The 12,610-nt window shown below is 18.9% G+C and overlaps 1 protein-coding gene across 1 annotated transcript; it reads left to right on the forward strand.

Annotated features, from left to right (window-relative positions):
- The first annotated feature begins 5,167 nt into the window (after nucleotides 1-5,167).
- On the forward strand, nucleotides 5,168-11,810 carry LOC122713667 (outer dense fiber protein 3-B-like). Its single transcript, XM_043934342.1, has 4 exons — nucleotides 5,168-5,277; nucleotides 5,449-5,643; nucleotides 11,089-11,239; nucleotides 11,564-11,810. The coding sequence occupies exons 1-4, from the start codon at nucleotides 5,202-5,204 to the stop codon at nucleotides 11,808-11,810; spliced, it is 669 nt and encodes a 222-aa protein (XP_043790277.1). The 5' UTR covers nucleotides 5,168-5,201.
- The last annotated feature ends 800 nt before the right edge of the window (nucleotides 11,811-12,610 follow it).

A 12,610-nucleotide genomic window follows, 5' to 3' on the forward strand; every position in this document is an offset into this window, starting at 1 on the left:
AGAATTAAATTCTCTGAGATTTTTTTTGAAAGAAGATGATAAATGTTGAATATTAATTCGTTTTTTCAAAAGAAAAAAGATATACAGAATTTTCGAAAGAATTAACAGAAATATGAAATAGATTAGTTACTTAACATTTTTAAAAGGATGCAAGAATAATGATTGATTTCACATTGATAATACATATATCATATATACATATCAATATACATATATCAATCATACATATATTGATAAGACATATATATCTAGAGAAAGTATTTCAAGGTGATGATTTTTAAATACGTCAAGGCTTTGATTCTATCTTAACCAAACGTCTAAATCCTTAAGTGATATACGCGAGAAATTCTATGGGTCTTATTCAGTGATTATGATAGATAATATATGTTAAAAAAATTAACAGATGAATTCTTAATTCATATTCACTATATTTAATGTTAATTCTAAAATTTAAAAATTTATAATTATAAAAATTAAAAATTAAAAAATTATAATTAAAAAATTTTAAAATAGTAAAAAAAAGAAAGAAAAAAGTAAAAGAAAAGGCTTCATAAGATCATTGTTGCTTAAAAAATCAGAATTTCGTGGTTATTTAAAATCAAAAAATTTAAAAATGTAAAAAACATAAAGATAAAGAAGCATAAAAATATAAACATAAATAAATTTTGAAAAAATAAAAATGCGAACATTAGAAATTTTGATTTAGTTAATGGACTATCTATATCATGAATGAATAATGTAAATTTTAAATAGGAAAATATATTATTCTCATATATTCTTTTGATTTACATATTATAAAGAATTATCATAGAAAATTTGCACAAACAAAAATATTTATTATAAAAATATATTCAACAATAGTAGCCAATGTCCGAAATTTTTTGCTATATAACTGAGATTTCAATTTTTATCGTTTAGGATCTTCATTTTTTATTCTTGTTGAAAGAAAGAGCTGCAAACTTTTTGAATTCTGGAGAAAAATTGCAAAGGCCATTATATCGATCATTGACAATGAAAGTTTCATTGTTCAAAAAATATATTTATTAATTTTTTGGAGATCATGGTTTTTTGCATATAACACGGATACTTCAACAGAGATTGATTGTCCATTAATAATGTCGATGGTAGAAGATCTTATATTGTTAACATTAACATAACACATACATAACATTCACAATTAGTCACATCTGAAGTGAATTTCATTATAAAATAATATGATTAATTATCAATTGATTTAAAAAAATATTTATTTATAATAATAAATGTCATTTTGTTTTAGTGTTATATAACAATACATTACATTTTTCAATGCAAAAGCAGCAAAATTACATCAAAAAAATGGATACATAGAATTTTATTTATTATAAAAAAAATCAATCGTTTAAGAACCCTAATTTTTAATATAGAGATAATTCAAAATTCTGTTCTGGAATTATTGAATCAGTTGACCACTGATGATGAAGTGAATAATAGACATATTAATCTATTAATATATTATATTAATTTATATAATATATTATATATTTATATATAATTAATATATATATTATCTATATTAATCTATATAATAGATATTAATTAATGATATAGTGTTATTTTGTTTTTTTTCAGTGCTGTTTTATATTGTTTATTTATTATTTATAGTCTATTTAGTAATATGTATAAATTTGTTAAAAATTTGTTAAAAATTAGTTCGTCTAATGTTAAGAAAAAATATGACCCAGTAGTATATTTCAAAGCTTATTGAATTGAATTTTTAGTAAGTGACTGATTTTATCTATTTACTGAATTTTTTAATTTAATATAAATTATAATGTATGATTTTTTTTTATTTCAAATATGTAATATTGATTCATTTGTTAGAAAAATTTTATATTGATTTTTTTATATGACATTTTTATCATAATAATAATTAATTAGTTTATTCATTGTTCATGATATAATTCAATATAATTTTTTATCGATAAAAATATATTTGTTATATTCAACACATTTTCTTCAAAATATATTCTTTGGATTTGTTCGTGCTCGATTAGCGACATAGCCAATATTATTGTCGTAGCTCGATTACGCGCTCTGCGATTGATCAGTATATTTTGTTAATAAAATCATAACGAAAGTACACTTTATATATATCGTATTAATATATTTGTAAAATGCATTTCATAAATAAATGAAAATATTTGTAAAAATGCGTTTTCTTTCAATATATTTTGTAATGCTCAAAAAAAAAAGAAAAACAAAAAAATCAGCACATTTTTTATTTTTTAGGCATCTACATATAATATTATAAGAGTATATTACTAATAATTTATTTTAATTTATCGGTAATTTATTACTAATTTTTACACTAGAATACATGGACAATAAAATAAAAAATTTATTATTATATGTCAAAAATAAAAAATGCTGATTTACACATGGACTATTTGAATCATAAAATGAATGTGAAAATAGTGCATTTTTTAATTACAAGTTTAATCAAATATCAAATTTAAATTATCAAATTAAATTAATAAAACTTATGCAATGAATGAACATCTTTATGCAACTAATTAAATCATCGAATAAAAATATCTAAAATATTAACAATATCTAAAAAAAGTATTTAAAAAAAAGTAAATTCGTTTAAAATAAATTCGAATAAAATATAGAGTATATTATAAACAAAATATAATTTTTAATATTTTATATTACTTAAAATATTATAGAATCAAGAAAATATTTAAACTAATATTTATTTTTTCTAAAAAAATTGTTATTTAAATTATTTTATTATAAGTTTTTAAAGTATATTCGAATATTTTTATAGCACAAAAAATATTTTTGATTTTATTTTTCTGATTTAATTTTTAATATTATTTTATTATATCAAATTGAATAAATATGTTCATTTTTGTAAAGTACAATAAATTCTATTAAAAAATAAAAATAAATTTGAATTCATTTTTTCTATAATATCAAAAATAGAAAATAATTAAAATTATTAATAATAAATATTAATCAGAATCATTTTTTGCATTGAAATCATTATTTGGTAGAAATGTAGAGATTTCTAAAGAAAGTATCAGTATTTATTTAGAAATTGTATGCATAAAAACAATATATTGATGATAATAGTGATAATAGAATTATGCCGATCTTATACTATTACATTTATGATAGTAATCATTATTGTAAATTGTATATAATTTATTTTGGTTTTATACTAGATATGATTATTATAGTCGTATATCCATGTTCTATCAAGATATTGTATATTTATATCATTATATCATTATATATATTTTATATATATATGTCATATAATTTGATCTTTAACTTTTTTCATCTTTAACTTTTTTCTTTTAATTTTTTTGATTTATGAAAAATTTTTAGTTTATGCTTATATTGTACAAGTAATACATTACATTTTATAATATAATATACGTATATATTTTACATTTATGAATTTATCATTAATTTTGTTACAATTGTTATTAATAGAGTTGATACTGCAAATATGCATATATTTCATTCATAATTTCAAATATGCAAATATATTTTATTCAGAACTTTTTTGTTCTTCGAATTTATTTATTTATTTTTTTTTGAAATGATTTTGTAACACTAAAGAAATTCTTATGATTATTATTTTTTTAAGAATTTAGATTTATATCTAATATTTGTGAAAAAGTTATCGCTATTATGAATTTCGCCATGTATGGTCAATTATAAAATATATTATAAAATTGGTATACTAATCGAACGACTTAATACAAATTGTTATATTTTGAATGATATAAATTATATAAAAAATAATAATTAATAATAATAATAATTTTGCACGTTTGCGAATGAGTTTATATCAATTATACATACATTATTCAAATCTATTTATGTTTATGTATTTTTTATATATTTCTCTTATCATTTTTAATATTTTTATTTAATTTGACTTTTATTTGTTATAATTATATGATATATCTATAATATTAGTCTAAAGATTATTATTGTTAAAGTCGGAAAGTGGATAAATGACTTCGAATATTGCACAAATGGGATACCTAAACTGATGTTACTGCTCGAAAGATCACCTATTATTATAGGACTGTATATTCATTTATATTATGAGCTCGTAATAAACGAATGGTGATATTTTGACTCTTTGCGGCTAACTATGATGATTCTAACTCTATTTTGATATACTATTTTGATATATCATCGTCGAATTCTATCTGTTCTCGTTTCTATTTCTATATCAACTATATCACAAGACTTGGTTTTTTTGTTTTTTTCTTGGTTTTTCTTTCAATCCTTGCCTTTTGAGAAAATGCACATAGAGAAGGGGTTAGAGGGACCAATGGTCGCGCTGGAAAGCAGCCTCCAGCTGGGCCTTCGCGAGATTGCGTCGCAATATGTAGGAGTCAAGATCTTCGCGCTCGCTCTCATAGTGATTCATCGCATGGCGTGCAAATGTAACTTGTGAAGTGATCGTTGTTATGACACCTTTGTTTAAATTACAGATCTGGAAAACGTTAGGAAAACCATGTCCATTCATAAATTATTGTCAAGCTATTAACAGTATTCAAATTGAAAACACAAGCCAGGTTACTCGACGTTTCACAAGTCCTGTCCTTAACAATTATAGATAAATTTTTTTAGAAAAATATAAATTCCATTCTATCTCCCATATAGTATAATTACATTATATTATACTATAATAAAATTCATAATTTTAGTAAAGGCAATATTGCCAAATTCACATATGTGTCTAAAGTATATCTAGATTATATATATAATTATAGGTGAAATCAAATTTTTACATTTATTTATTTTATTATTTTTAAAATATCTGTCTTTTTAAATAAAATAAAATGAGAAAAATAAATTTGATTTTTTAAGTTTCTTTTAGAGAGTTTAATTTATTATATTCTATATGCTTATATTAATAAGTTTTTTTTTGCAAAATCTGCAAATATGCATTTTAATTAATGATATTTTTTTATGTTTGCAAACATGTATATGAAATAATGTTTTGTATAATATCGATTGTAAATATCGATATATTTTTACATGTCATCGCATCTCAAGCAACTGTTTTTATTTCGAAATAAAACAAAATGGACCGTTTAAAATAACATCAAAATTTCAACTAAAATTTTTATTTAAATTCTTTTAGAAATGTAAATTATCAAGTATTTATACACATATATATAAAAATGCCACCAAAAACAGATACAGAAATTCAAACCAAGCCAGATAAAAAAATAGGAGGTTTTTCATGCACTTATAAAAGTAAATAAATAGATGTTAATATATTATTTTTAATAAACATTATAATTAATAAATATCTTTGAAATATTAATTTTAAAAAGAAAGAAAAATAAATAAATATGAAGAAAGAACGAATATATGTATTATTAAACTTGATTAAATAAAATAGATTTTAAAGATTTTATATTTTAGGTCCGGGTCCCAAATACAAACTCAAAACTCTCGTCGGTTATAAAGAGCATTGTCTTTCCAGACATCGAAATCCAGCATATACATTTGGTATAAGGCATCATGTTTTTGAAGAATGTTTATCACCAGGACCAAAATATATATTAGACAGACCTAAACGTAATGGTTTTACATTTGGATTAGTTGGAAAAACTTTTGGTAAATTTTAATTTATTTTTTAAATTATATATAATGATTCCAGAATTTAATTTTATTTAATTTTATTCAATATTATGTGTTTAAAAAATTTATTATAATTTATTTTACTAAAAGAATAATTTAAATGTTTTTAAAATAATTTATTTATAAAATTATTTATTTATATGATAATTTATTTATATGATAATATTTATTTATATTTGATATTTGAATTCGTTTATTATATCTTTAATTGTATACTAATATATGTAATATCAATATATTTTTATCACTTTTATGTTTAAAGAAAAATGATGATTTTCGCTAATTTTTGAAAATCAATAATTCTTTATTTCCAATTTTAATTTTGGAAACTATACCTAATTATTCATTCAATTTATTTTTATAATATGTAGTATAATTATATTTATTTATTAGGATTAATATATAATATTAGATATATAATTAGATATATAAGTAATTATATTTATTTATATATCTTAGGACACAATAATACAATTTATATTCATATATTCTTTATGAATTTACTTTAACATAAATAAAATACATTACATTAAGATACATGAAAATATCAAAAAAAAATATCATCAAATTAGTTGATTCTACAAATAAATATAAGAAACTTCAATGACAATCATCAGTTTTTATCCTTAGAAAGATATGTAATACTTAGCCAACATTGATGTACAATAATATTATACTTTAATATGTATATTATTATATATACATATATTATATTATTATTTATAATAATTTCGTTAGTTTTAAAAATAAAACAATAAAATTTTCAAGACTCTAAAAAATCAAAAATATAATATATAATATATAAATATATACAATATATAAATATTTTAAGAGATATAATATATAATATATAATATATAAAACTCCAAAATATCAAAAAAATTTAAGTTAGAATTTAACTAGAATTTGATTAATTTATTCATTTTTTTAATTTTATTCAAAAAAACGTTCTAAAGCTTTTCTTGCATTTAATAATACAATTATAATTTCAATTAAATTTTTTGTTTAATTTTATTTATTTTAAAAATATTTTAATTAATTTCTATATTAAATTATATATAATGATTCTAGAATTATATATATATATATATTATTATATAATGATTTTAGAATATAGAATAATTCTAGAATAGATATATTATATATATATTATTTTATAATGATTCCAGAATTAATTATATATATTATTCTTATATATTAAAATATGTTTAATAAATATATATATATATTTATTAAACATATTTTTAAATTATGAAAACTGCAATTAAGTGGCAACAGCGATAAAAAAAAATTATTCAAAATATTATTCCTGATAATATATTTTTATAAAGTCAGTAAAATTGATAAGCTATATCTTATAAATAATTATCGATATATATATAGCTTATAAATAATTATCGATGTATATATACCATCGATATATATACAGTAGAGAAATAGTCCCGTATCCTCATTATCTAAATACCCTAATATACGGATATTCTATTATCCGTATGTTCTGTTATCTAAACGTTTCGTGGCGATGTTTACATACAACATAAATACAATATATTTAGATGTAATAAATATTTTCTTGTATTCGATCAGTTAAATGTAATCATATCAATTCAGTCTGAAGCAGAAAACGGTATCAATAATGGCAAGTAAACGAGAATATGTAATTTTAAGTATTGAAGAGAAATAGAAAATAATTAAAGATCTTGAAAATAGTGAAAGTGCAACGAAATTAGCGAGAATACATGAATGGTTCAATGATTTGAAGTGCAATGGGAATGTAATTCTACCTAGCTGCTTATAATAAATAATTTATGTAACTTATGGCTACAAAGATATGGAGATCCTTAGATATTGAGAGAAACTGTGAATTTTGTTCATTTCTATTTGAATAAGTGAAGTTTAATACAAAAGAAAATAATTGTTCTATTATCTACTATTTAGAAAATTCCACTTTTATCCAACTACTTTTGTTTATTAGTTCAAATACGGGAGTCTCTATTGTATATATATATAAATAATTATGAATAGAAAATCTTTTTGTACGCGTTAAATCAAAATAAATTAAAGTTTCATTATTATTATTATCATTATTATCATTATTATTATCATTATCATCATCATCATCATCATCACCATCATCATCATCATCATCATCATCATCATCATCATCATCATTATTATTATTATTATTTTTACAATAAAGGATTAAAACTTAAATATTTTGTAATTTAATTTAAAATTTTGCTCTATCGCGCATTACTACAAAATTATATTTATAAAAGCGAAAAAAATTTAGAAAAATTATATTTATGAAGTTTTAAGTATTGATTTCTATATATTGAAAATAATATTTTAGTAAAAAAAATTTGTTATATATATTATTTTGTATAATTATATTTTACATATATAAAATTTCATTAAAATCAAAATCTTTCTTGATTTTGAAAATACAGTTTGTTAATAAAGCATAAAATAATATAGAAATTATTAAATTATTAATTAAATAATTAACTGTATATCATAAAAAAATTATTAAAATTAAAAATTTTTAATTAATATTTTAATTCTTGACATTTTATAGATTAAAATAAATTTTATTTAAATTATGTTAGAGTTTCATTTTAACATTTGATTCATTTTTATTTAAATTAAATAATATTAATTCAAAAAAGAACAAATGAATCTTTATTTTAGATTATTTTTTAGTGAATTGGATATTGATTAGTCTAAATGCAACCATTATGTTATAAGATTAATGTTATAAGAACTGATACCAGGACCAAATGTTAAATATTGAATATATGTTATTAAAATTATTATGATAATGTCATTATTATGATAATGAAAAATATGCTATTATGATAATAAGTATAATAATGTAAACATTATTACCATATTTTTATTTTATTGTAAACATTGTTGCATACACTAATATTTACAATGTAACGCAATATGTACATAAATATGTATGCATATATATATATAAAATTGTGATAGCTATAGAATTGCTATGTCTATGTTGTATATTTGTATATTTTTTCGTAATTATCTTTTAAGAGTTTTCTGTAATTATGATGATTCCATAATTTAAAAATATATTTTACTCAAGTCTACACGAACTTTCTATTTCACTATTCCTATTTTTATTTCAATAATTTTTGTTCTGTTTTTATTTTCTTCCAACTTTATTTTAATTTTTCGTTTGTAATATCTCTTTATTAATCTTTTCTGATCTGGTTGAATATTTACTATATGAATTTCTATTCTCTTTTCTTTTTTTATAATTTTCGTTTATATTCGCTTTCCCTTCCTCTCAATATTCTTTCTCTCTTTTTTCTATTTTCATTTTTATCTTCTTCACATTTTTAAAGACTCGTATTTCTCGTCATGCGAATATCATTCTTAGATGTAAATCATAGAAATACAATATACAGAGTCATAATATTTATATTGATACAATCGAAGAAATAATTTCTTAATAAAGTAAGTAGGAAAAGTAACTAGAAAATAAAGAGATTTTTAAGATTTTATTTTCGAATAGATTAAATTTATAATTTTTTCAAATATGAGTGAAAAATTGCCTAATGGAAACAAATAAATTAAAAAAACTGATAAAAAATTATTTTATATAATATTAATATACGATGAATAAAAGGTTATTTTATATATTATAAATAAGAATTATATATAAATAAAAAAAAATGTGGAATAAAATTTTATCATTTAAATCTTTGTTTTTTAAAAAATCAAAATTGAATATATAGTGTGCCCTATTTTTTGTAATTTGCTTAAATATCTCAAAAAATATGAAAGATATAAAAAAATATTTCAGATAAAAGTTTGATATAAAAAAAACTATTAGTTAGTTTCTCTGTAGATAGACACAAACATCATAGAAAGATTAATTTTAATTTTTTTAATGAAATTATCTAATTTTTATTATTAATTAGCTCATTATTTTCTGGAAAAAAAATATTATATCTAAAATTCAAAATCTTATCATATGAAAGATAAAAAACAATATTTTATTTGTTTTTTTCCTGTCTTTCATATAATAATTTTATGAACTTCAAATTACAATTTTTCTAAGATAAAGATTTTTCAACATAAATACTATTTTCTTTGATAAGAAAATTAATAAATTATACAATTAATTCAATAAAAAGTATATAATTTTATATGATTATTTATCATATTTTGACTTATATATAATTTTAATGCATCAATTTATAGAAAAATTATTAATAATGTATAATATAAATCTCTTTTTTATCTGAAATAAAAATATCAAGCAATTTTTGTCTGAAATATTTTTTCATATTGTTTATATTTTTCAAGATATTTGAATAAGTTACAATAAATCATTATATTATCAAGGAATTAAATGATTAAAAATTAATTTTTAAATAAAAAAAATTTAAACAAAATTATTTAATTATAAAATATAAAATTGTAAAAATGTTTAAATATAAAATTATATTTGAAATCAATTATCAAAATTGATAAAATAATTACCTTTTTGTAAATACAAAAAATTTTAAATTCAAATAATAATTTTTCTATATTTTTATTATTAATTATTAATTAGTTATAATTTTTGTGAATTAAAATTTCAAAATCAAATCAGTAATTCAATATAATAATTCAATATAAAATTAATACAAATCAGTAATTCAATATAATAATTCAATATAAAATTAATACACATCAATAATACATTGATGCGTAAGAAGATTGTATTAAAAATTTTTTGCAAAATCTAATTAAAAATATATATATTATTATTCCAGAAAAATATCATAAATCATAAAAGTATATCAATAAAAATATCGAGATTCTTGAAAATTTTTAAATGAATTAAAGTTTTGAGATTATGTTTAAATCATGGATTCAATCATTCCTATATTAATTCATCGAGTTAGATAATAATTTTAAATATATGTAGTGAAATTATATTTTTCTTGTAAAAATTTTTTTTGAAATTATTATATATTAAATAATATATCCATATATTTTTATGGCAAATAAAATAAAATTAATATAAATGTAGAAAAAATAATTTTTTATATGAATTTAAAATAAAATTTTATATGTATTATTCATTTCGTATACTACTTTTCATATTTTATCTTTTATAATTTTATTATTTTATATTATTAAATTTGAAAATCGAAAAAACAATAATCAACAAAATTATTTGAAATGATATTTCGATTCTTCAATTACAAAGCACTTTAAAAGATCCAATATCTTTTCAAATTCTTTATTTTTTTATATCATAATTCTAATAATCATAATTCTTTAATTTTTTTATCCTCTCACACTTCCAATAATTATCATTTTTTATTTATATAAAATTATAAGCTTTATAACTATTATTATAAAAATGACAAATTATGTTAAGTTTTTTTTCTATTTTATTAGTACCTTTTTGTGGCCCTGGTCCAAAATATTTATTGCCAAGTCCAAAAGGACCATCTTTTACAATAAAGTCAAGAACGAAAACTAGACAAACTTGCGTTACACCAGGTCCTATTTCTGTAAACCTTCCTCGAGCAGGTCCTGCTTTTTATATGTAAGTATTTTTCCTATATATGTATATCTCGTTTGAATATTTATATATATTAAGTATATTATTCTATTAATTAAGAATTAATATACGAAATGAACTTTAGTAATAAAATAATATTTTTGCGAATTTCGTATAGTTATTTTTATAAATCTTTGTACAGTTGTTTATTAAGCCTTATTAGATTTAACCACATTAGAATTTAATACCATTAACATTTTCAATTAACAACTGTGTGAAGTTTTATCATCATATATTATTAACTGTATTCATGTATAAGATCTTAGTATTTTTAAATCAATGTAATTTATTTCTACATATTCGTTTTAGAGGACAACGTTTGCCTGTTCTAAAACGTGATTGTGTACCAGGTCCCAAAATTTATAATGATATATTGGTTAAACAAAGAGCTCCAATGTACAGTATGTCTTATAGGCATCCTATAAAAGAAATTTGTCGTTCTCCAGGTCCAAAATATAATCTTAAATTTGGAAAAACAACTCCCATATATTCTTTTGGAATGAAACATAGTGAATGCGCTCCACCTTATTTTATTGAATGTGATGACCAATGTTAAAAACTTGAAAATTATAAATAAAAATATATATATAAAAATATACAAATAATTAAAAAATGTATTATTCTTATATATAAAAATAATTTTTTTTCTTCATATAAGAATATTTAAAAAAAATGAATCTAATCAGACGAAATAAACAAAACATTCATATATTATTCACATGATAAATGTAATAGCTTTAATTATCATGCTTAAAGACGATTTTATTGAAAATTATAAAAAAATATTGGATTAAAAAATTTCTCTAATAAGAAAAAATAATTATCTCATATTATTATGATATATGTATGTTTAATGATAATGTAAAATAGCAAAAAAACTATTTTCTCCCTGATTTTGATGATTTTTAAATATATTATAAAGAATTAAATTTTGAAATTTTCCTAATAAGAAACTATAAACAATTTTTATGAATTCTATATGTATAAGAAAAACTTTTTCCTATAAGAAAAATTACTTTAAAAATCTTATTTTATTTTTCTATCTTATTTTTCTTATTTTTGCTATAATTTTCAAAATATCTTTATATAATTCTCAAAAAAAAAAAAAGATTATTAGTATGCATCTGTAGGAATATGTGCATATTTACGTACGCATATTTACTTTACAATTAGATTAAGATAAATACATTGTGGCAAACAATTAACATATATAAGGAGCAATAATAAAATAATAACATATATAAATCAATCAGTTATAAATTGTAATAAGCTTATAATCTTATAATTCGAATCTACATCAAACTTGAGAATTCCATAAAAATCTTCATATTGTTAACATCTATCCATGAAAATTTA

Source organism: Apis laboriosa, unplaced genomic scaffold (genome assembly GCF_014066325.1).
Source record: "Apis laboriosa isolate Shangri-la unplaced genomic scaffold, ASM1406632v1 scaffold262_cov140, whole genome shotgun sequence".
Lineage (NCBI taxonomy): Eukaryota > Metazoa > Arthropoda > Insecta > Hymenoptera > Apidae > Apis > Apis laboriosa.

Excerpts from the sequence above, each read along its gene's own strand:
- LOC122713667 (XM_043934342.1), top strand. The coding sequence starts at position 5,202 with ATGCCACCAAAAACAGATACAGAAATTCAAACCAAGCCAGATAAAAAA. Across the intron at positions 5,278-5,448 it reads TTTTTCATGCACTTATAAAA|GTCCGGGTCCCAAATACAAA; the intron begins GTAAATAAATAG and ends TTTATATTTTAG. Across the intron at positions 5,644-11,088 it reads ATTAGTTGGAAAAACTTTTG|TACCTTTTTGTGGCCCTGGT; the intron begins GTAAATTTTAAT and ends CTATTTTATTAG.